At 57.0% G+C, this 22,159-nt stretch overlaps 5 protein-coding genes across 7 annotated transcripts; 1 reads left to right on the top strand and 4 right to left on the bottom strand.

Moving 5' to 3' along the window:
• Window positions 1–2,874: 2,874 nt before the first annotated feature.
• Window positions 2,875–6,406, bottom strand: PRDX5 (peroxiredoxin 5). 2 transcript variants are annotated; one of them, XM_069066250.1, is made up of 6 exons: window positions 6,212–6,405; window positions 4,232–4,366; window positions 3,784–3,915; window positions 3,669–3,707; window positions 3,259–3,320; window positions 2,875–3,092 (listed from the first exon to the last, which is right to left on the bottom strand). In XM_069066250.1, exons 1-6 carry the CDS (start codon window positions 6,356–6,358, stop codon window positions 2,987–2,989), a joined length of 621 nt encoding a protein of 206 aa, XP_068922351.1. In that variant the 5' UTR covers window positions 6,359–6,405; the 3' UTR covers window positions 2,875–2,986. The 2 variants fall into 2 exon arrangements, with proteins under 2 accessions (XP_068922351.1, XP_068922352.1); XM_069066251.1 differs by lacking the exon at window positions 3,669–3,707 and having other exon boundaries at window positions 6,212–6,406.
• A 1,934-nt stretch (window positions 6,407–8,340) lies between these two features.
• On the top strand, window positions 8,341–9,575 carry TRMT112 (tRNA methyltransferase activator subunit 11-2). 2 transcript variants are annotated; one of them, XM_069066253.1, is made up of 4 exons: window positions 8,341–8,559; window positions 8,647–8,748; window positions 9,152–9,223; window positions 9,320–9,575. In XM_069066253.1, exons 1-4 carry the CDS (start codon window positions 8,482–8,484, stop codon window positions 9,425–9,427), a joined length of 360 nt encoding a protein of 119 aa, XP_068922354.1. In that variant the 5' UTR covers window positions 8,341–8,481; the 3' UTR covers window positions 9,428–9,575. The 2 variants fall into 2 exon arrangements, with proteins under 2 accessions (XP_068922354.1, XP_068922353.1); XM_069066252.1 differs by having other exon boundaries at window positions 8,349–8,559; window positions 9,152–9,244.
• Window positions 9,576–10,407: 832 nt separating this feature from the next.
• Window positions 10,408–14,585, bottom strand: ESRRA (estrogen related receptor alpha). Its single transcript, XM_069066248.1, has 7 exons — window positions 14,463–14,585; window positions 12,843–13,197; window positions 12,144–12,260; window positions 11,906–12,034; window positions 11,640–11,807; window positions 11,249–11,518; window positions 10,408–10,702 (listed from the first exon to the last, which is right to left on the bottom strand). The coding sequence occupies exons 2-7, from the start codon at window positions 13,180–13,182 to the stop codon at window positions 10,437–10,439; spliced, it is 1,290 nt and encodes a 429-aa protein (XP_068922349.1). The 5' UTR covers window positions 13,183–13,197; window positions 14,463–14,585; the 3' UTR covers window positions 10,408–10,436.
• A 993-nt stretch (window positions 14,586–15,578) lies between these two features.
• CATSPERZ (catsper channel auxiliary subunit zeta) lies at window positions 15,579–17,904 on the bottom strand. The gene is made up of 3 exons (XM_069066087.1): window positions 16,361–17,904; window positions 16,157–16,223; window positions 15,579–15,752 (listed from the first exon to the last, which is right to left on the bottom strand). The coding sequence occupies exons 1-3, from the start codon at window positions 16,469–16,471 to the stop codon at window positions 15,652–15,654; spliced, it is 279 nt and encodes a 92-aa protein (XP_068922188.1). The 5' UTR covers window positions 16,472–17,904; the 3' UTR covers window positions 15,579–15,651.
• Window positions 17,905–18,223: 319 nt separating this feature from the next.
• On the bottom strand, window positions 18,224–21,374 carry KCNK4 (potassium two pore domain channel subfamily K member 4). The gene is made up of 5 exons (XM_069066247.1): window positions 21,144–21,374; window positions 20,480–20,640; window positions 19,878–20,064; window positions 19,534–19,673; window positions 18,224–18,862 (listed from the first exon to the last, which is right to left on the bottom strand). Exons 1-5 carry the CDS (start codon window positions 21,241–21,243, stop codon window positions 18,500–18,502), a joined length of 951 nt encoding a protein of 316 aa, XP_068922348.1. The 5' UTR covers window positions 21,244–21,374; the 3' UTR covers window positions 18,224–18,499.
• Window positions 21,375–22,159: the final 785 nt, after the last annotated feature.

Genomic DNA, 22,159 nt, shown 5'->3' with positions numbered 1-22,159 from the left:
CCAAATGGGGAATGTGGCACATGATTGTGACATGAGAAGGGGGATGGTTTCAGAAAAACCTGGGAAGACATATGAGCAGATGCGATGTGAAGGGAGCAGAACCAGGAGAACATTGTCCCCAGAAAGAGCAATGATGCACCGTGATCAGCCATGAATGACTTAGCTATTCTGATCAAATACAATGATCTAAGACAGTTCTGAAGGACTTGTGATGAAAAATGCTATCCACCTCCAGACAAGGAACTGATGGAGTCCGAGTTCAGATTGAAGCATGATTTTTTCACTTTCTTTAGTTTTCTTGCTTTTTTTGTAACGTGGCTGATGTGGAACAATTGTTTTACATGATATCCTATGTATAAATGATATCCCATTTCTTGCCTTCTTGATGGGCAGAAGAGGGGTGAGTGGGAGAGGATTCAGAACTCAAAATTTAAAAAAAAATAATTTTTAAACTAAAAAAATACTCCTTGGGGTCCTACCCCAGATGAATAACTATTTAATAACCTTGTGTTCCTACATTTATATACTTTTTAAAAAGAAAATTATTTGGAACGATACACAAAAATTTACTGAATAGCACATTTCCTTTGACCCAGCAATACCCCTGCTAGACCCCAAAGAGATCAAAGAAAGAGAAATGTGTCCTATTTGTACAAAGATATTTATAGCAGTTCTTTTTGTAGCGGCAGAAAAACTGGAAAGTAGAGGGATGCCCATCAGTTAGGGGCAGCTGAAGAAACTGTGGTTTGAAGTCCTGTAGTGCCATAAAAAATGAGGAAATTGATGTTTTCAGACACCTGAAAAGACTTGTTTGACCTGATGCAGAGGGAAGCGAGAAGAGGCAGGAGAGCAATTCATGCTTCTTTAATATCATCTTTATAAAAACAAGCAAGGGTGAAAGCCACAACAACTCTGAGCAGCATCTCATCCCCACTTCCAGTAGGCCCATTGAGGAAGCAGGTAACCCAGAGGAGAGTCAGGGGATGGGCTGAGCACAGAATGAGCCAGACTTTGGGGGACATGACCCACGAGGGAAGTTGTTGTGCTTGGCTCTGTATTTACTGAAGGATTTTTTTGCTTGTTATTGTTCCAGTGCGGTGGGAGAGAAAAATTAGATTTCTGTTCATTAAAATTTTTTTTAAAATTTAAAACAGAGTGTTCCACCTGGGTTATCTCAAATATAAGCTTCCATTTGATCTTCCCAGCAGCCCCATTAGTTAACTACTCTAGCTATTATTCCATTTTATAGATGAGGATAGTGAGACCGCTTAAGGTAAACTGAAGAATCCATGACTTGACAACTAGTGCCAGAGGCAGTCTGTGAACACAATTCCCTCTGCTACACCTTGCTGGCTTTCTTACAAAAGGAGAATGAGGCAAAGAACAGGGAAAGACTGAAAGAAATCCAAGCAGAGAAAAAAAATCACCTTAGCTTCAATCTTTTAATTATCTGCTAGCAATAATTAATAAAATGGATTATAAATTACCTAGAAACTTTGTCTCCCCAAAATTTTTGTCATAGCCAACACACATTTCTTAAGCCCCTACTATGTGCCAGGGACAGAGCAGGCTTCATGAGAGCAGCAATATCGGAGTTCCGTGCCTGGACCACTCTCCCACCTCATCTCCCCTCCTGGCTTCCTTCAAGTCCAGGAAGTTTCTCCTGGTCCCCCTTAATTCTAATGACTCCCCCTATTGATTACTTCTGATTCGTCCTGTCTATAACTTGGTGGAGCATGGGTGTTTGTGTGTTATAAACTTCCTGAGGGCAGGGACAATTTTTTGCCTCTCTTTGCATCTCCAGCGCTTAGCCCAAGGCCTGAAGTGTTAAACAAATACCTCTTGACTTTACAAGACCCCTAAAAGTAAGCCCAACTCTTGAGTAACTGAAAAACCAATAATGATAATCAATAGCTCATGAAATATACCTCTCTTCTCTAGGCAGAGAGGTGGGGGACCACTTGGTCAGAATGCTGTCTACCTCTTGGATGTACTCATAGCATCAGATATTTTGGCTTCATGGTCTTTCTTACAAAGTGGGGCTCAATTTCATTGAGGACGTTAGGGAAGATGAGGAAAGATTCCCAGAATTATCTGTGAAATAAAAACAAAACTTAAAATAGTTGGAGATATTGGGGGGAACCATGGGAGTCCAAGGTCAAAGAAACCAAGACAGAAGGGAGTGGGCCAGTGTCTGATTCCACAGGAAGACAGATAAGGACAGAAAAGGGGCTATCAGCATTAGAGATGAGGCCCTTGTTTGTGAAAAGAGAGGAAGCTATCTGGGCCAAGTGGTGGGGCCTAAAGCCAGATAGAGACCAGGTGCTGAGGAGTGAGTTGGCTGTGAGAAAGGCAAAGCAAGCAGCACTAGGTAGACCCCACTTCTCCGAGGGCCAGCTGGGATGGAGGGAAGTTTCTCTGCATTTGAGAGCTCCACGTGTGTTTACAGACACAGAAGAAGAGACCAGAAGAAAGAGGAATGGGACCAGGTGAGTAATGGAGGATCCATGAGTGGATCCCACATTGTTGGAGAATGGAGTGGCCATGGGAGGTCTCTGGTGGACATTCATTCCCCAAGCAGGCTCTAGCTGAGCCTTGATTACCCATGGCCAGATACCCACTGGCTAAGATTGGTCTACCCAGGAGCCATGAGAGAGTGGAGCCCACCAGGTCGTTTGCCAAGGTCACGACCCCCCCATGCCAAGAAGAAACTTCTACTCTTGGACTGCAGGCCCACACCATCTACTGTTCTGCTTCTGACCTGTGGGGGACTCCACACATGGCTGGCCTGCCATTGTCTCTACAGAGTGTACCCTCCCCAAGGGCAGGCCCTAAGACAGCATCCAGCAGACACAGCAGAAAGGAGAACCAAGAGACAGAAAACTGAAATATTTTATTGCAGAACCTTGAAGAGAGGTGCCCAGAAAGGCTGGTGGACTCGATGCCAATTGTGCATTCCAGAGCTGGTCTCAGGCAGGCTCTGGCTTCACAGCTGGGACAGAAGGTTTGGGGCGAGGCTACAGCTGAGGCCTGTGCCATCTGGCTCCACATTCAGAGCCTTCACAACACCGTCCTGCACCACCATAGAGAACCTGCAGATGGTCACAGGGAGTCAGCAGATACCCAGGGCCCAGGGGGACACAGGCTGGAGGCTATCAGGCCCCAGGAGGGAACTGCAAGGGTAAGTGGGGGGAGTGGGGTCAGTGGACACCCCAGGCCCAGGGGGATACTCCCAGCAGAGGGTTCCATAGGCCTCACCTCTTCAGACGACGATTCCCAAACAGGGGTACGAGGGAATCATCCAATAACAGCTCTGTTGCCTATGAGAGGAGATGACCAAATGGGGGAGAGAGGCCAAGGTCACCAGGAACGTCCCCCCACAGAAGACCAGCCCCTTCCCACCACCAAAATCAAGCGTCCTTACCACTTGGCGGTTGAAGCCCTGATTTCTTAGGAACTTTGGTACACTCCCGTCATATAACAGGCCCCAAGAGGAGAAGGGACTGGCCCAAGGTCAAAGCTAAGATGTAACCGAACTGGGATGTGGACCCAGATCATCTGATTCCCTCTGCCAACCCTGAGCCAGGACCCAGGGGGCCCCAACTCCTAGCTGTGATGATTGCCCTCCTTTCCCAAGTTGGTCCCCAACAGTGACAGTAAATATTCACCTTCCCAAATGCACCCGTGGGGTCAGCCAGGAGCCGAACCTGGAGACAGAAGGATGGGGTTCAGCCTCGTCCTCAGCCCCTCCCCCGGCCCAGACCCCCTCCTCTAGGGCCTCACCTTGCCTGAAACTTTCTGTGAGAGACCCCACTCATTGACCACAAAGACATCGTTGACAGTGAGGCAGGCCACCACCTCTGCCCCCTTGGACTTCAGGGCATCAGCCTGTTCCACAAAGCCAGGCAGGTGAGTCTGGGGAAGGAGAACACAGGGGTTAGCAGCCCCACATCCTTGTTAACCCTTCTCCCAGACTCCCCAAATACTCCAGTCTGCTCCTCTTCAGACCCTCCCCAAGTCCTCCCTCATTTCCCCTTGGATCTATAAGGACCCCAGAATGGTGGGGAGGGGCTTCAGAGGCCATCTTAGGTAGCCCGTCCTTCACCAGCCACCCCCTCTTCAATCCCAAAAAAAAGTCACCCATCCTCTGGTGATAGAGACCTCAATACCCCAAGGGAACACGTTTCACTCTGAGACAGCTCAGTCTGATTGGTAGGCATCATTTGCCTACCTTGGAACAGCCTGGTGTGAAAGCTCCGGGGACTCCAAAGAGCACGCCCTTCTTGCCTTTGAACAGCTCTGCCAGGTTCACCTTCTTGCCTGGATCTCCCTCAAAGACCTCCACAGATGGGAGGGCATCACCCACCTGGGGGAGAAGACTCAGAGCTAGAAGATGCCACAGCCTGATGGGGGGCCAGCCTGATGGGGGGCCAGAGCCTGATGGGGGGCAAGCCTGATTTGGGGCCAGAGCCTGATGGGGGGCGAGCCTGATGGGAAGCTGGGGCTGGGCTCCATCCTGGCAGCAGGAAGGGAAACTCCCAGGAACAGTTTCCTGGTCTGTCCCCTGCCCCCAGGGAGAGCTGGATCACCCCGCAGCCCATCCACACCCAGGCAGGTGCTAAATTTCCGGGAAGATATGATCCCTTCCTTGGCTTTGTAGAGGACGGTTGGTGATGGGAGTTTTTTTCTGTGGCCAAGCAGATGTTGCATAATCCAGATGAATAGCTTCTATGGGGCAAGACCAAAGCCTGTGTGCTGGGAAAGGAGTGGGATGGGGATGGGATGGGAGGGGAGGGGAGGGGCAGGAAGACTAGAGTCTGGAAGGAAGAGGGCAAAGTCTGGCCAGAGTCTGGGATTTGCCCAATGAAGTCCCCTGTAGGATACTGGGGCTTGGAAGAAGCCACAGGCAACAGAATTTCTGGCTTGGGAAGGGGAAGGGAAGTGGGCTCCAAGGTGGATGGGGCCATGTCTCCAACACAAGGTCTAAACCTCTCTCTCTCTCCCTCTCTCTCTCCTCTCTCTTCCTCTCTCTCTCTCTCTGTCTCTCTCTGTCTCTCCTCTCTCTTTCTCTCTCTCTCACTCTCTTCTCTCTCTCTCTCTTGCTCTCTCTCACACAAACACACACACACACACACACACACACACACACCAGTGAAATAGATCCCAACCTCAGGGGTGGGAGGGAGAGGGGCAGGCCAGGCAGTGAGTAATTCAGTCCAGAGGCACAGACTGGGGGAAAGGAAACCGTTAATTCTCTAAATAACTAAGAACAAAGGCTTAGGGGAGCTGTGGGGATTCAGACATTTGATGAAGAGTGGAGGGTCTTGTCTCTACCACCCAAATCACAGGTATGAGGGGGTTGGGGCTGAATGAATATGTCAGGACATTAGCAGCAGGAGGAAGGAGAAGAGAACACAGGTCAAGAGGAGATTCCATATGAGAAGCCAGTCTATATGGGGGTGTGGGTTAGACCAGATGGAGCAGCGATCCACAATGGATGTAGGGGAGTCAGTCGATCAGGAGAGGGTCAGGCCACAGAAAGAATCACTCAGTACAGGAGATGGTGGGGCCATAAGTCTAAATGATCGGTCAATCCAGGGAAAATTCCTCCTTTTTGAAAGACTCCGCTCATTACGCAAAACTGCAAACCGAAGGTCTATGTTAAAACCCAGCTCTTCAGCACACTTCCTATACCATCCCTGGCAACTCTCTTAAGACTGCCCTGGGCCTCAGTTTCCTCATCTGTAAAACAGGCACTCCCTAAGCAGCCTTAGATGACCTCCAGAGACCTGTCTAGGATCCCACCGAACCATTTCATGGGTTCTAGCCCAGGCCCTGCATTGAGAAGCTATGTCCATCATCAGTTTACAATGGGGGAGGCTCGGTGCAGAGAGGGGAACCCCCCGTCATACAGAGGGATGAGGAGCAAGGGGCCATGGAGAGGCTCTGGGTGATGGGGGGAAGGGTCAGCCCACGTGGAGGTGGGGTGTCAATGCTACGGAGACTCCGTCTGAGGGGAGGGGACGTCATTCTGCACAGGGAAACGAGCCGCCAGCACAGAGGGCCCCGGGGGTGTCAGTCCATGCAGTGGGTCCCTGGCATGGGCATGATGGGAGGTCGGTCCGCTTGGCGGGGGCGTCAGGGGGTGAGGGGAGCCGTGATGGGGGCGGGACCGCTAAGGTCAAAGTCAAGGTCTGGGGCCGAGGCTCACCTTGATCGGGGCCATGGCTGCAGGGGCGCTGCGCAGGGTCCGGACCGACGCTGCACGGAATGTCTGGGCGACGGTGGCAGCTCCCGACGCCGCTTTAAGAGCGGGCCCAGCTCGGCGCCCGAGGAAGAGCAGCCTGGTCAGCCCCATCCCCGCCCGGCTCCGCGTCCGGCCCGCCCCCGGCTGCAGCCCCGCCCCTGCAGGGGCTCCTCATTTGCATGAAGGGGCGGGGACGAGCGACTGCGAGCCACTCAGCAACAGAGAGTGGAGGGGGAGGGGAGGGGCGGCCACCTCCAAGAGACAACCGGTAAACTTGCACCGAGCCGGAGGCGGGGGCAGAGTGGGGAGTGCAGGCCCGAGGCGCGGAATTCTCCCTTCTCATTGGCGAAGCGCTGAAGGGGGCGGGCCGAACCCTTGAGAAGCTCGCCGCTCATTGATCTGGCGGCTCCGTTCTCTCTCCCGAGATTGCCCCGGCGGCGGAGTGTCGCCGAGGCTTAGCGTGTGATTGACTTGTGACGTTAAGGAGGGCGTGCCTGGCTGAGCCCCGTGAGCCGGGCGAGTGAAAGAAACCCAAAGACACTCTTAGCAGCCGCTCTGCCCCACCTCCTTCTCCAAGCTCCGACTGGCCGTGGCGCCCCGTCTCAGCTGAGAGCCCCTCCCTGAGGCCGTACGCGGGCCGGGGAGCTCCCCCTTCTTCCTTTTCCTATAGTTTCCTATGGTCTCGTAGAGCAAATACGAAATCCTCCTAACCCTGCATAGCCTAGAGCCCTCCTGCCTCTCCCGTCCTTTGAGACCGACCCCAGTGACTCCTGTCTGTAGCTTCTCTGTTTCCATGCTGTCTCCCCCACAGACTCTTGGTCAGAATATTGAAGCGCCCGCTATGTGCCAGCGCACTGAAGATAGGAGGACAGGCCAAAGACAGACCCTGGTCACAGTCCATGGGGGAAGACCAGGAACGAAAGATAAACTGGAGATATCGGGGCGGCGTGGGGCTCCTTCTCAAGGCCAGGGTCCCCAGATCAGAGCGGGTCTGGGAGGGAGGGGCGAGGAAGGGAGGAGGCGCGGCTCATGAAGGCTTTGAACTCCAATCAGAGAATTTCGTATGTGCCACATTCTGTCTCTGAGCCAACAGGGACAGACCGGCGATTTTCATCCTTCATGATCCCATTTGGGGTTTTCTTGGCACAGATGCTGGAGTGGTTTGCCATTTCCTTCTCAGGCTCCTTTTACGAATGAGGAAACTGAGGCAAACAGGGTTAGGTGTCTTGCTCGGGGCCACACAGCTAGGATTTGAACTCTCTTCTAGACTACAGGCCCAAGCACTCTGTCCACTGCGCCACCTAGCGGCCCCTTGACTAATAGCACCTTCCTCCCATGGTTAAGGATTAAATAAGGCCGTATTTTCTGAGACCTGGGAAACAACTCAGCTTAAAAGGGCCAAGGTCCCCGCACTGCATCCTGGGCCATCTCCAGTCACTGGGCCTTGATGGTTCTGGAGGATAAAGTGAGGTTGGTGACCCTACACAGCCCTGCCTCACTTAAATCCAGTTCACTTGCATGTTATGGCATCAACTCTCTGACGTGATGTTCCTCTGAGAACGAAAGGACCAGTCGCAAAGCAAGCAAGCAATGTAAATGCTGTTATTTATTATTATCCCATTTGGTCCTCAGGACAACCCATTCATTCAACAACGATCATTCTCATTTTACAGACGAGGAAACTGAGGCTGGGAGAAGCTGGGTAACTGGCGGAAAGGACTTACGGCTAGAAACTGTCAGATAGGGTTCGAACTCCAGACCACATTCAGTTGGCTTCCCCCGCATGCTCTCCACTACGCCACCTAGTGGTAAACGAGCGTGGTTGCGCAAAAATGCACCTGCATGATCGCGGACGCAGAGCAAGGTGTATGAGGACGCATGCGCCTACTGGCCCCCGACAGGCACTTGGTACCGCCCTCTTGCAGCATCAGGAAGCTTAATCCAAGGCTGCAGCTCGGATGCAGCTGAGCATGCGCATCTGATTCTAACTGTGTTATTTGCATCTGGGGGCGGGAAAACAAGAAGTTTCCGGAACTAAAAGCCGTGGGGCAGCGGCAGTTGCGTAACATCCTGTTTGGGGAGGGTTGCCCCGCCTCTTCCGGAAGTGTCCAGAGGGAGGAAAGGAGTTCTCGAGCGGGTGGGGGAGGCGGTAGCGAGAGGAGATGGAAGTGGCGTAGCGGGGCGCCGACCCTGTTCCGGTTCCGGTTCCGGCTCGGGTGCGCGCGCAGGCCGGGATGAAGCTGCTGACCCACAACCTGCTGAGCTCCCATGTGCGTGGGGTGGGGCCCCGGGGCTTCCCCCTGCGAATCCAGGTACTCAAGGCGGAGTGGGGCTGGGGGGAAGGGGTCGTGCCCGGCCGGCGGCCCACATGACAACCCTGGTGTGTCCCCCACCCCCAGGCCACCGAGATCCGCGTGAGCCCCGTGGACTTCAACCCGGACTTCGTGACACGCATGATCCCCAAGATGGAGTGGACGGCGCTGGTGGAAGCGGCCGAGAGCGTGAGCGCCCATGCACGCCCCTCCCCCCAGCCTCATTGCCCTAATCTGTAAAATGGGGCTTGTGGTTCCCCCGCTGCCCACGCGAGACGACATTGACTAAAGTGTCGTGGGTGCACACTAATTCGGGGGCTCAGTGCCGGGAGATCCCGGGTTCAAGGCCGGCTCCACTTTGGCTTGGCTTTAGCCCAGGTGATGGGCGCTTATGTCCAAGTGCATGCTGGGTAGGTACAGAAAGGTATAAGCCCCAGGTATGGGGCAGTGGGCGGGGCTCCAGCGCTTCTAACAGAACCAAGCCCCACCCCACCCACGTTCGAGGGCAAACAGCAGGCGCTTAATAAATGCCAGGCCGTCTGGAGCCTGTGGGACGATCCCCTAATGCAGCTGCCTCTGTCCCTGTCCGCAGTTGGGACACCTGTCAGAGCTACCCCAGCAGCTGGCCGAGGGCTACGAGAAAGACGAAGAGTTCCTGAGGAAGGTGCACCACGTGCTGCTGGAGGTGAGAGCCCCCCCAGGCAGGCGCTGCCCCCCCCCACCTCAAGCCCCCCCAACCGAATGCCTTCTCATCCCACAGGTGGAGGTGGTGGAGGGCACCCTGCAGTGCCCGGAGTCTGGACGCCTGTTTCCCATCAGCCGCGGGATCCCCAATATGCTGCTGAGCGATGAGGAGGCCACCTCCTAGGCCTCCGGATCAGCCCCTCCCGCTGTGGCCGCTGTGTTCATCCAGGCTCTGAGCCTCCCCTCCTCCAGTGCCCAGACCACACAGAGCCCTGGGGGATGGTATGATTGCTGTTATATTTTCTTTTCCTCATTAAAGGTTCAAAACTGAATGACTTTTTTTTTTCTTTGCAGCAAATATACATTAAAATAGAGTCTCTGTACAGCTCTGTTCCCCCACTCAGTCCCGGGAGGAGGCGTGGCCCAGGCCCTACCCCAGCAGCCCCTGCTCCTCCCTCAGTCCAAACCCTAAAAATAAATATAGTGTTATTGCTATGCAGGGGATAGAGTAGATGCTGTGGCCCCCCCCCCCTCTCCTCCCCAGGGGTCTGGGATCATCCCTTGGCCCAGCTCCAGGGGCAGGTTGGGGAGGGGACAAGAGGAGCCAGCTCTGATTTATTGCTTTAAAGGGGGAGAAGGATTGGAGTTTGGGGGCAGTAATAATGCCCAATATAAATGGCAAGGAGGGAAGGGTTCAGGGGTCCTTGCTCTCCAGCCCCGGCTCTGCTAGAGGGGGGAGCCAGGCCCCTGGGGATGGGCCAAGCAGCAGCAAAAAAAAGCATTAACCGAAGGGGAAGCTGGGGCCCTCAACCCTTCCCTCCCTGAGATCTCTTATCTCTCTGGATACCCCAATTTCCCCAGCAGCCCCCCTTTATGGCTTCCACAAGGCCCCCCACCCTGGGGATAGATTATGGCTTGCAAGGGGCAATGCTTCCCCCTAGTGGCTGGAGCAGCACTGCCTAGCCTCGTTCCTCTAGGTGCCTATGGAAGGGGTTAGAGTGGGCATGGGCCTGGTTCCCATGGGCTGTTGGCATTGCCCTGGCACTGCCAGCAGGCTGTGGGCACTGCCCATGCCCTCCCTTGGGCTTCTTCTGGGGTTCAACCCCCTCCCCCCACCCCCTTGCCGGTCCTGCCAGCACTGCCCCACCCACCCACCCACACATGTCCACAAGACCAACAGCCCTCCCCCCCCATCAGTCCATCATGGCCTCCAGCATCTCCAGGAAAAGCTTGTGCATGGGGACTTTCCCCTCCAGCTTCACCCCATAGAAATGGGCCAACACTTTGCCCGCCGTCTGGCGGAGGAGAGGAAGGGTCAGCAGCAGCCGCCCAGCCCGGCGGCGCTCAGCCCCCCCACCAGGGCCCCCACCAGCCCGCCCAGCTTCGTACTCCAACAAGGCTTCATGCAAGGCTTCCCGTAGCTGTTCCACGGCCTCGGCATCTTCTATGTGCACTGAGTCTGGGGGAGGAAGGGCTCAGCTCAGGGGGCAGCCGACCTGTCCCTGCCCTCCAGGGAGCCCACCTGGTGCCACCCTGCTTTGTATCTAGGGGGAAGCAGAAACTCAGAGAACCCAATGAGAGAATGTGGGTCAGCTAGGACTGGGCCCAGTGGGTTTCCCCAGACCACAGGGTAACTCAGTGGAGAAAAAGGTTCAAATCCTGACTGATCCACTTAGTCTGTGGCTCAGGGAAAGTCACCTCTCTTTTCAGGGCCTTTATGCTTATCTGTAAGATCAGAGCTGGCTAAAATGATGCCTAAAATCCCTCCCAATTCCAGCCTCAGTGAGCAAGCTGACAAGCTAAGCTCCAGAGAGCACTTTGTGGCCAGCCCCTAGGTCAGCCCAGGAGGCCTGGGCTCCCCTCCCACTCTCTCCTGAGGGAGCCCCTGCGTGCTCACCTCTCTGTCATCTACACTCAAGGGTTGCTGGGAGGACCCTCTGCAGCAGAGGGGGATGGCACTCAGCCTCCCGTGCACTCATTCCCTCATCCCCAGTGAGTATCTCACCAGAGTTGGCCAGAGCCAAGGCTTTGAGCAGCACATATTCCTCCCGTTCCAGCCGAAGGGCCTGGAGTCGGCGAACCAGCTGAAGGAGTGCAGCCCCCAGCTCACCCAGCCCGGCTGCCCGGGCTCCCTCCTCATCCAGAACCAGGTCCTCAGCAAAAGCCAGCTCATCCCGAAGGGGCAGTGAGCGCTGGGCAACTCCCAGCACCAGTACCTCCATCCACACACTCTGCAATACTGACATCTGGTCCGACAGGGACAGGGCAGAGAAGCCTGCAATCAGGGTGAGGAAACTGAGTCAGGAGGCCAGGGCCATGGAGGAACACAAGGGAGGCCCTGCCACGGGTGCAGCTCAGGGGATGTGGGGGATGGCGCCCTGACTACCCCCCCTCACCTGGGATGCTCTTAGCCCAGCTGATGGTGACCACAATCTCCCGGTCAAAAAGGTCACACAGTGTGGCCACAGCTGGCAGGTGCCCATCAGGGCCTGCTGGGTCAGGCATTGCATACAGTTTCTCCGGTTCTGCGACCAGCAGGTGGGATACAAGGGCGTTCACAGGGGCTGCAGGGACAGAGATAGGGCTGCTGTCATACATGGGCTTCCTGAACCCTCCACACTGGGACCAGGTTTGCCCCAGACCCAAGCAAGCAGCTTCTCACCTGTCTTCCGAGTCCCCCCTGGTGTTGCCAGAGGAGCAGAGGGGAAGGGTCCTGGAAAGGGCAGGGGCTCGACCTCAGGCCGCCGCTTGTATTTCTGCCGTCCACCCCGGACCCGATCTAAACGAACCCCTGAGAAAGAGAGAGGTGGGCCAGAGTAGATTCAGTACCACCTCTACCCAGACACTCCCAGGTCCCTCCCAGGCAATAACCAAGCCTTCCCTCCCTTCTCCCCACTCACCCTCTTTGAGCATGCCCACCCGCAGGCACTTGGTGAAGCGGCAGGCTTGGCAGGCCTTCCGCCGCCGCTTGGTGATCTCACACTCATTGGAGGCTGGGCAGCTATACTCAATACTCCCTGGCAAGGCAAGAGATGGGGTTCACAGCAGGCAGAAGTCCCCCCACAAACACAGGAGACTTGTGCCAACTTACACAGGGCAGGGGCCACAGTGAGGGAAGCTACAGCAGTCCCAAGGACCTGAATTTGTAGTCAGAGCCCCTAAGTTCAAGTCATGACTGACTTTTAGTAGCTACAGGACAGACCTCTGGAAATTCCCTTCATCTCCCAGCATGATTTCCTGATCCTCAGATCCCTCTAGTTCTGCCATAACACTAGGGATCGGGGAGAAAGTCTCATCCCTCCCAGCAGGGTCTTTCTCGTTTTCATTAAAATGACTTCCTAGACCATATGCCCTGAGAGGACAAGAACTTCCTATCTGTGTGCCCCAGTTTGTCACAGATTGAGTAGTACAATTAGAATAGGAAGAATGTCAGAAGAATGTCCTCATTTGAAGAAACTGAGGCCCAGAAGGTCGAGGCCAAGGTCACACAGTGCAGTAGGGTTGGGATTCATTGTACCTTGGCCCTGACTCCCAACCCATCCACTATAGGGAAGCCAGGAGAGGAGCCTAAAACTGTGAAATGCTGGGGTCAAGCTCACCTTGGATGGTCCTCTTGAAGAAGGCTTTGCAGGCCTCACAGGAGGCCACACCATAGTGGTAGCCAGAGGCCACGTCCCCACAAACCAGACACAGGCGCTTGGGCAGTGAGCTCAAAACCAGCTTGCCCCCGCCGCTGCCACCCCTCTCACCCAGCCCCGTGCCCTCCCCTTCTTCATCCTCTTCCCTGCCCGTGGGGAGTCGTCTCCGAGCCGGAGCAGGGCCAGGAGGCCGGGCAGGTGGGGGTTCGGGCTCAGCCTCTGAGGAGCCCCGAGGACTGTCTGGGCTGGCAGGCTCGGCCTTGATATAAAGCGGCTCCGTCCCACGTTCCCGGCCAGACATGGTGCTGCCGATCACCTGATGGGAGGGAGAAAAAGAGAAAATGGGTGAGGGTCCTAGAAAAATCCAGGGAGGCCTGGCTTAAAGATGGAGAGTCACCCTGGGGGAAACACAAGGGAGGGGGAAGATTAATGGGGAAAGTACTGGTGCCCTTTGTCACTCAGACAGAGGCCTGGCCACCTGAGGAACAAAGTGTGCATTTAACTCAACCACAGCATTATGCACTGCTGGGGCTAGAAGGTCCATCAGAAACTGAAGGAGCTACAACGGGTCTTTTATAACTGGGGAAGGGAAATGACATGCTCCATAGGTATGGGGGCCAGGGCCTGATCAGCAGCCAGGGTTCAAGCCACCAAGCCTCCAGGATGCCTCCAGCTGGCCTGGGGTGGCAAGAAGCTCCGGGAGAAGGGGGAGCCATCCATCCTGGTTGCCCAACAGCTGGGCGCGGGGCGGGGACCTGCGGGGGGGGGGGGGGGGGGGAGAGGGGGCAGAGTCCAGTGGAATTTTATTCCCAGAAAGAGACAGGCCCTAGGCTGGGACCGGGGAAACAGCGGGAAGGGAGGCAGCAAAAGTCTCAAGAAACTCACTAACTGGCCCCCCCCATTCTTGGATCCCCAGAAAATGGGGGAGACGCATCACTGGCTCCCAAGCCCGGGCAATCTCGAGCCCCAGGTTAAAGTTCCAAGCCTGAGACCTTCAGCAACCACCGGGCTGCCCCCCGCCTGGAGAGTGACCCCCTCCCGGACTCGCGGATGCTCCCTGGAGGTGCCCACACCTAGCCTCCCGCAACGCCGGACGCAGCCCTAGCGCGCTTTTTGCGGCCTCCAGCGGACCGGGGGACCCCATCCCCGCCCCCACCCAGGGGGCATGAACTTCCCTCCCTGGTGGGGAGGGCTTGCGCACTCACCTGCCCGCCCGCTCACCTGGCGCGTACGCCCTCGGGGAAAGGGGGAGGGGAAAAGGAGGGGGAGGGGCGGGGCCTCGCTCTTCCTCCTATAACACCCCCCACCCCTCTTCGTCGCGGCCACCTCCGGGCGGCTGGGGGGGAGGGGGGTTACAAACTTGCTGTGCGTCGCCCGTGACCCCTGACCCAGAAAGCCCGCGCGGCCTCAGGGAGAAGCCCCCGCCCACGCGGCCCCGCGGCCCCCACGTGTCTCCCGGGGCTGCGCGGCCTCGGCCCAGGCGCCCAGCGCCGGCGGGAGCCCGGACGGCCGCACATGGCCGCGGCCCCGGGGCCCGGCCCGGCCCGGCCCTGCCCGCCCGGCCCCCGCCCAGACCCGGACCTGGGGCTCTGCAACAGCAGCAGCGGCGGCGTCGGCAGTGGCAGCAGCGGCGGCGGCGGCAGCAGCAGCGGCCGGCCCGGCATGAGGGCCCCGAGGCGCCGGGGCTTCGCGGTGCTGGACGGAAGCCGCCCGGCCCGGGCCCCGCCTCCTCCGCCGCCGCCTCCGCCGCGTCCCGGCCCAGCCCGGCCCGGCCCGTCGCTCACTCGGCGCCGCCGGCGGCTTGTAGGACACAAAAGGACATCGCGGCCGCTTCCTACTCGGCTTCCTCCAGCTGACAGCGGGGGCGGGGCCAGCCCGGTGCGTATGCAAAGCAGGGGCCGGGGGCGGGGCTGGCCCGGCGCGTATGCAAAGCAGCACTCGCTGCACGAGGTGGGGAGCCGACGGGGCGGTGCTCCTGCAAAGCCAAGATGGGAGGGGCGGAGGGAAGTAGGGAGGGGGCGGAGCGGCCCTGGAGCGTATGCAAAACAGCACAGTAGGCGGAACCTGGGGGGGGGGAGGCCAAGCCCAGGTTTGGGGGCGGGGCAGACATGGAAATACCCTCAGGGAAATAAGGCTCGTGGAGATCTGCTCCGGGAGTGCGCACGCTCGCCTCCCCAGACAAACCAAAACCCCTTCCCTCTCTACTAACTCCGTCTCACGCGTGGCCGCGGAGAGACGGAGGTATTTGCGTGCCCATTCGTAACTAGAGTGCCGGGCTTGGGAGCCAAATTAGAGAAGTGGTGGCGAGGGGGTGGGGCCTTGGTATGACGTCTTTTGGGCGGGGCCAGAGGGGAGCGCGGGCGGCTGTCTCCTTCTTCACCTCCCTGTATGCTAATAAGGCTGCAGTCTTGCGCGCGGACGAGCCTCCTGGGGGCTGGACCGGTGCCTTATATGGCACGGAGGCGGGAGGAGAGGAAAGTCGCTCAAGGTCGCCAGGCGGCAGGGCTGTGCACCGGAGGGGGCGGAGCCTGCGGGGGGGGGGGTGCACAGGCGTCCAAGGTCACTGCGGTGACCGTTGAAGGTCGTGGGGCGGGGCGTCGTCGTCACGTGGTGTGGGGAAGGACTCCCCCCTCCCCACTAGAGTCAGGCGCAGGCGCAATCATCCAGGCAGGCAGAGTAGGGGGCAGAGTGCCTTTATTCTCTGGGGGCGGAGTTCTTCAGGGCGGGCCCAGCGCCCAGGGGCAGGGTTCCCTTGAGGGAGGTGAGGTGCTCAGATGAACTGGCGACCCTTAAGGTTCTTGCGCAGCTGGTCCACGTGCCGCTGGAGCTGTTGGGTCAGCTTGTGGTCCTTCCCTATGCCCTTATTATAGCCTGGGCGGGGACAAGGAGGCGGGAGCAGAGGCCGGCAGGTGGGCACCCGCCTGCACTGGCCACCACTCTGGATCGTCACCTTTCCTTTCTTAAAGGGTTGCCCAGGCACTCCAAGCTAAGGGATGTGCTGGTCCCGCAGCTCCTACGCATGACTGGAGCAAAGCTTGAACCCAGATCTGATACCGGAGCTGCTAGCCACCTTGCCTTTCCATCCCTCACCAGGAGAAGGATAATAACCATCCCTCACCTGCCGGCGTCGGGGGGATGTAGTGGAGACGTAGGCATGGATGCTGGAGAGGGAACAAGGCCCCCCCCTAGGTGACCTCCCCGACCCTGAACCCCGCTTGGTGGGCTCCACCACCCCCGCCCTGGTCCCGAGGTGGGGGTGTCCCCCAAGCACTCACTACGGAGGCTCTTGGTGAGGATTTCCAGTGCCTCCTGCTCCATGAGGTTGACCATAGGCTGGGGCAGCTGCGAATGGAAGGAAGAAACAGCCTCTGGGGTGCGGGTTTCTGCAACAAGCTTCCCAGACTCCTCCAGGGAGGGGAAATCGCCAACCAGACCCACTCCAAGAGTCCCACCCCCAGCAGCTCGCTGCCCGCACGCACTTGGTTCTGTAGCTCAGCCCAGTAGGCACGGTGGGTAGCATCTCGCGATCCTATGAACGACTCGTCGTTCTCCTCTGGGGGGGGAGGAGATGAGAGAGTAATTATACTCATCACACAGACCCTTTTAGAGTCCCTGGCCCCCGCGTCCAGCCCTTTGAGGGGCGACTGAAGGGATCACGTCTCTTCCCCTAGCCCGCGAGTGCCGTTCCCCGGGCTGAGGGGGACGGGTCCCTGCCCCTAGAGCATCAGAGCGCCCTCTAGCATGTCCTGCCCGACCCATTCCTCCCCATCCCCAACTTACCAGAATGGTTGTTCCAAACATCGGAAGCCTCTTGGCTTCTCTGCAGATTGGTCGGGTTCTGGTCGTGGAGCTGGTCGCTAATCGTGGCGCGGCTAAAGAAGACTTCGTCTCCATCCCCTTCGGTACTATCCTTCCTCCAGTTATCTGGCGCAACCTGGCTCGAATTAGAGTCCATGCTGCTATCCCCTTCCCTATTCGGCTTGCCCATTTGCGAGTTCCTCTGGGCCGCGCCTGCCTCTGGCCAAGGCTCCTGTAACTTTGGGGTTTGGAAGCTTTCCTCAAAGGACGTTTGGGAGCCTTCCGTCTAAGGGAAGAAAAGAGGGAGTCGCGGGGCTAGGGAGGACTGGGGGGAAGGAGCTGGAGCCATGAGCTACCCCTCCCCTCTTTCTAAAGGGTCCCGAGGACAGTTCTGCGCCTTCCTTGGTGAGGTGGCCCGTGGTAGGTGAGTGAGTTTGAGGGGGTCAGAGAATTTAGGGCTGTTATGCTCAGATTTTGCACGGGACCCTGATAAACGATGATGCTAGGTGAAGGGCCCCGAGGAATAGAAAGAAGGTAGAAAGGTTGGTGTGGAGGTTGTGAAGGAGATGAAGGCGGGAGCCTGAGCGGGCTGAACGTTGGCTGTGGAGATTGGGCTGTTGGGAGTGGGAACTCAAGGGTTGGAGTCCAGGACACTCCTGGAAGCCAGTGATCCCAAACGAAGACTTATTTGGACCGAACTTACTAGAGAGCAAATGCCTAGGATCGAGTCCTGCAGGTTGTCCCCCCCAACAGGAGTCTGGCCCTTGCTTTGGTCCTGTGATTCAGCTTTGGCCACATGAAATTCTCGTCTCTCCATCCCTGCGCCCCAACGGCCAGAGCCAGTAGTACAACTGATCCCTGAGAAGTGGGGGGAGGGGCGTGGGGCCAGCGGAGACGTTGGGAGTTCGGCCCCTACCACTTAAAGGCCATTCCATCTCCTAGATCCAGGCCCGAGCTGCAGAGGCTCCCAGGATCTTCGGCTCCCGGACCAGGAGGGACTGGGAGGCAATCCAGTCCATCCTCTTCCCAGTTGTTATTTAGGGTGGCCGATTCTGTGACCCCATTGAGGGTGTTCTTGGCACAAAAACTGAAGTGGTTTGCCATTTCCTTTTACAGATGAGGAAACTGGATTAAGTGACTTGGCCAGGGTCACACAGCTAGTTAAGTGCCAGAGACTTGAACTTGGAAAGATGAGTCTTCCTGATCCCAAGCCCAGTGCTTCATCCCCTGCGCCACTAGCCGCACCCCCCCCCCCCCCCCCCCCCAACATACAGATGACAAAACTGAAGGTTGGGAATCAAAAACCAGACCGAGAAAATCAGTAACTTTAACGGAGATTTCACTCACTTAACAAGTGACCCTTTATTGCCCGACGTCACATAGGTCAAGGAAGATGTGAGATTTGAACCCAGGTCCTCTTAGTGGTCCATCCAATCCAAGCCACCTGTGAGCTTTGGCTCGGGGACCCCATCCAAAGTCACAGCACACACACCCCACCATACCCTGGCCCCCAGAGGTAGGAGAGACAGAAGACAAAAGCGAGTGGCCGGAAGCCTTCTCTTTTATTGAGCCAGGCACGGAAGCACAGGCGTGGGGACCTAGGGAGAGGAAACAAGCAAGGGAGCTTTTAGAGAAGGGGGAGGAGCCAGAAGCAGGAGCCCCGGTTCCCAGGATGCTCCCATGGGGAATGGGAGCTCTTTGGCTGAACGAAAACCGGGCGGGTGGAGAAGGGAACGGGGACGAACGAGGGAAGCCTAAAGCAAGGGACCTTGGGTAGGAGAAGGCAGTGCCAACCAGTCCGCCCCATGCCCAACCCCGGACTATGCGAGCTCCTTCTTGTTTAGGGGGCAGCCTGAGTCCCGGGGCCGGGCGGCTTTCCTGGGCTGTTTGAGGCCGGCTCGGTGGCCACGGGGGAGCACATCACCCCGATCGCTCTGCGTGTCTGACGACTCGTCTATGAAAGCGAAGTTCTCTCCAGGGTAATCCAAGGGTGCAGAAACAGAGGTTGTGAGTGGTGAAGAAGGTGCTTCCACCTTCTCCTGGCTCTGCAGCGTCGGTACAAGCTTGGCAGGGGGTACCTGGGGTGGTCCGGGGCTCGGCTTCTCGGACGGTGGCGGCCGCTGTGTCATCCGAGCTGTAACGCCGCCGGTCCAGCTGGCTGCGTGAGCCGTAAGGCCGCCCATCTGCGGGACGAAAAGAGGTAGGACCCGGGTGTATCTGCAGGTCTCCCATCACCTTGGGGAGCCTGAATTAAACAATCAGCCTTAGGGGACTTTCAAGCCCTTTAGGCCTCCTATCCGAACCGCCTAACCGAGGTGCTCTGGGCGTTTGCAGAAAACAAGCTCAGGGAGGTTGGGTGCCTTACCTAAGGCGACCCAGCTAATACCAGCAGCATTAGAACCCAGACCTCCGGAGTCTCAATGCATCGTTGCCTGATACCAAGGCTAAGGACCTAAAGGTCAAACGGTATCTGCACTGCTGTCAGTTTCTTTCCATTGTCTGATGATGGGGAGTTACGTGATAAACCGGACTGGTGTGCTCCCCCCAACCCCCAACCAGGGTTGCTTCAAGGAAGAAATGCTTTGAAAACAAATCTTTACTGGAGGAGATGGGGGAGGGGGGCAGGGGGGGGGAAGAATGATTAGTGTGTGAGTTGGTGATGTCTCCCAAGCCACTAATAAGGTCCCTGAGAGTCCTGATGGCGCCTCCTAGGAATCCCTACTGCCTCTGGCCCGCAGGACAGTGCTCTGCATACTGCATAGCCTGCAGGGGGAGGTGGGTGGGCTAAAGGGGTATACCTCTGGGTGTGGGAGGGAGACAGAAGACCCAGCACGGAGGAGAGGAGCCTCCCTACCTCAGCCCTGGTGCGGCGGGACACAACCCGAAGCCAGTTCCCGATCATGGTGAGGATGGAGGCGAAGTAGGCAAGGCCCATTAGAATCCAGAACCAGACAATGGGCTGATAGGCAGGGAATTCTTGCTCAGGTTTCGAGCCTGGGGGCAGCCGGCGGAGTTGGGGTCAGGCTGAGCCAGAGCCACTGCAGACAGGCTGCTCTCCTCCCCTGCTCCTCGCCCCCAGGGCATGAACCTGGTAGAGCTTCCGCTCCCCTACTCGCCACAGGCCCTGCCACCAACTGTCCATGGCTCCAGATACGAACAGCCGAGTCCCTCCCTCCCTGGCTCGGGTCTCTCACCCACCGGCCACGTAGTCCCCGAAGCCCACGGTGGTGAGCGTCACGATGATGAAGTAGAGGGCCTCCAGCGTAGTCCATTCCTCCATGTAGCAGAACACAAACATGGGCACCAACACGAAGAGAAGACAGCCAACCAGCAGGAACAGCAGCGCTGAGAGCGAGCGCACCGCAGCGGGCTGGACCTGCCACTTCTGGGAGGGGGGGGGGAGCGCAGTACAGAGAAAGACCCCAGCATGAGTCAGTCCATAGCCAGAGGCATCCAGTGAGTTAGATTAGACAGCTCCTATTCCAGGGGAAATCTGCACAGAGAGGGAAGGGCTGGCCACCACCCAGGATCAGAGAATCTGAGGGTCCTCATGTTATGAATCATCTCAACTCCCATTTCTCTAGTATTTTCAGGTCTCCAAAGTGCTTTCCTCACGACCTCTCTACTAAGTTTGCTACCCCCATTTTATAGATAAGTAACCTGAGACTCAAAGGGGCCGAGGACTCGCCAGCTGGGGTGGCAGATCCATGTTAGGTGCCTCTGACTGCAGGTCCAGCTCCCACCATCCTCTGGAATGGGGATGGGGATGGGGAGAAGGCCCCAAACACATGGCCACTCACCAAGAAGATGGTTTCCACGTGGCCAATGCCCCGGCGCAGGGTAGAGCCCAGCTTGTCACCGACCCCCGCCAACAGGATCCCGAACAGCGGGATCCCCACCAGGGCATAGAAGATGCAGAAAAGGCGTGCTTCATCCGTGAGCAGGACCATGTTCCCATAGCCTGGATGAGAGGGAGGATCAGCCCAGGGAGCCGGGCCTGTCCCACCGAGTCACCTCCTCAGTGCCAGCAACTAAGGTCTGGGAAGAGGAGACAAGCTCTACCCTAGAGAAAGCCCCAACCAGCAGAGACTGGCCCTGAAGAGGTGCACAAAGCTACTCTGGGGGATAAGGACTCAGGCCAGGAAGGTGGGGAGCAGTCCCTCAGGTGCAATCTACATTGGAAGTACTCAGCAGACTTCTAATTTGGTCCCCAGTTTAACTGACCCCAGCAAGGACAGAGATGGAGATGATCAGCCCAGGTCAAGACAAATGCTTAGAGAGAGGGGGCTACATGGCCCTTGGCAAGAAGAAAGAGCCCCTGAAGAACCTGGGCCTGACCCTTATGTAAGTGCCACTTCCCTCTTCCCTTCCTCTCCTCCCCACTCTTCCCAATGGCCTGGCCCTGGCTCTGCTGCTGATCTATCACCCCAGTGACCCTTCCCACACCACCCCTGCCCTGCACACCGATGGTGGTGACAATGGTGCCAGCGAAGAAGAAGGCACTGCCCAGGTTCCAGGCTGAGCGGGAGATGTTGGTGAAGTAGTCCCCAGGGTCTACACCCATGGCCAGGTCAATGGCCACCTGCTACAGGATGGAAAGGAAGGAGTTAAAGGCTCAACAACATGCCCCACCCCCTGCCCCATCCACTGGAGTCCAACTCCCCTACTTTCTGAGCTTCTCCAAAGCAGACCCTACCTCTCCTTAAGCTTGAGAGCTGAATGAGAGCTTAGTGCTGTCCCAGTTCAGCAGCATCTCCTTACTGGGGTCCAGACAAGGGAGGGGATTTGATGAGGGTCTTCCAGCACCCAATCATTTCTGCCAAGCCAGTCTCCCATCTGGTCCCCTTCAAAAACTGCCTCTCCTCTCATAGCTCCTCCCAGGTTCATAAACTTAACTTTGACTGCTTCCCTTCCCTCTTAGCTCCACCAGTTCCAAGTGGACCACTCCACCTCCAGTATCACCCTTCCTATCTGTCAGCAGTCTGCTCAGCAACCACTTTACCCAAAGACTTCCTCTCCTAGAATCCAGATTTCACTCCACCCCCATCTCCAGGCTCTGCTCCTCAGTATTTTTGCAGGAATACATTTCCATTGCCATGAAGATGGACCGCTTCTCTCTGTGGTCTGGTGGAGAGCCCAGGTCCCAGCATCAGCAGTCCAGAGAAATTCCTTAGCTACCAGCTCCCTATCCCTGACCCAGCAACACCTTCCAAGCACCCACATACCTTTTCTACCAAAGCTGCTTCACCCTCCAGAAGGCACCTTGTGGTTGCATCTTGACTCTAGTACTCTTAGAGCCCAGATGAGGGGGGGAGGGGAGAAGGAGTTGGGCATAGATTTTTTTTAAGATTATTTATTACAGTTAAATCTTAGTTTTTTAATGACTGAGTCTGAAATCAAATCCAAGAGAAGAAACCTCCTTGGTAGCACCCCCACTTCCCAGCCCTCTCTTCCAAGCAAAAACTTGTTGAAGTCTCCCT

The sequence above is a fragment of the Petaurus breviceps genome, unplaced genomic scaffold, assembly GCF_028583685.1.
Source record: "Petaurus breviceps papuanus isolate PSGF00001 unplaced genomic scaffold, PetGlider_PUasm1.0 90721, whole genome shotgun sequence".
NCBI lineage: Eukaryota > Metazoa > Chordata > Mammalia > Diprotodontia > Petauridae > Petaurus > Petaurus breviceps.
The sequence above is the reverse complement of the archived record's forward strand: the minus strand, read 5'-3'. Positions and strand labels throughout refer to the sequence as shown.

Coding starts and splice junctions, on each gene's coding strand:
- KCNK4 (XM_069066247.1), bottom strand. CDS start 21,243: ATGGGTGTAGACCCTGGGGACTACTTCACCAACATCTCCCGCTCAGCC. Junction 20,065..20,479: donor ACGTGGAAACCATCTTCTTG/GTGAGTGGCCAT, acceptor CCCCCCTCCCAG/AAGTGGCAGGTCCAGCCCGC. Junction 18,863..19,533: donor CCCGCCGCACCAGGGCTGAG/GTAGGGAGGCTC, acceptor TTCGTCCCGCAG/ATGGGCGGCCTTACGGCTCA.
- ESRRA (XM_069066248.1), bottom strand. CDS start 13,182: ATGTCTGGCCGGGAACGTGGGACGGAGCCGCTTTATATCAAGGCCGAG. Junction 12,035..12,143: donor GGTGGGCATGCTCAAAGAGG/GTGAGTGGGGAG, acceptor TCTCTTTCTCAG/GGGTTCGTTTAGATCGGGTC. Junction 11,519..11,639: donor CTGGGCTAAGAGCATCCCAG/GTGAGGGGGGGT, acceptor CCCTGATTGCAG/GCTTCTCTGCCCTGTCCCTG.
- TRMT112 (XM_069066252.1), top strand. CDS start 8,482: ATGAAGCTGCTGACCCACAACCTGCTGAGCTCCCATGTGCGTGGGGTG. Junction 8,560..8,646: donor GCTTCCCCCTGCGAATCCAG/GTACTCAAGGCG, acceptor CCCCACCCCCAG/GCCACCGAGATCCGCGTGAG. Junction 9,245..9,319: donor TGCACCACGTGCTGCTGGAG/GTGAGAGCCCCC, acceptor CTCATCCCACAG/GTGGAGGTGGTGGAGGGCAC.
- PRDX5 (XM_069066250.1), bottom strand. CDS start 6,358: ATGGGGCTGACCAGGCTGCTCTTCCTCGGGCGCCGAGCTGGGCCCGCT. Junction 4,367..6,211: donor CAGCCATGGCCCCGATCAAG/GTGAGCCTCGGC, acceptor CTTCTCCCCCAG/GTGGGTGATGCCCTCCCATC. Junction 3,321..3,668: donor CCACGGGTGCATTTGGGAAG/GTGAATATTTAC, acceptor CTCCTCTCATAG/GCAACAGAGCTGTTATTGGA.
- CATSPERZ (XM_069066087.1), bottom strand. CDS start 16,471: ATGAGTATAATTACTCTCTCATCTCCTCCCCCCCCAGAGGAGAACGAC. Junction 16,224..16,360: donor GGGCTGAGCTACAGAACCAA/GTGCGTGCGGGC, acceptor TTCCATTCGCAG/CTGCCCCAGCCTATGGTCAA. Junction 15,753..16,156: donor CCTCACCAAGAGCCTCCGTA/GTGAGTGCTTGG, acceptor GTCCCCGCCCAG/GCTATAATAAGGGCATAGGG.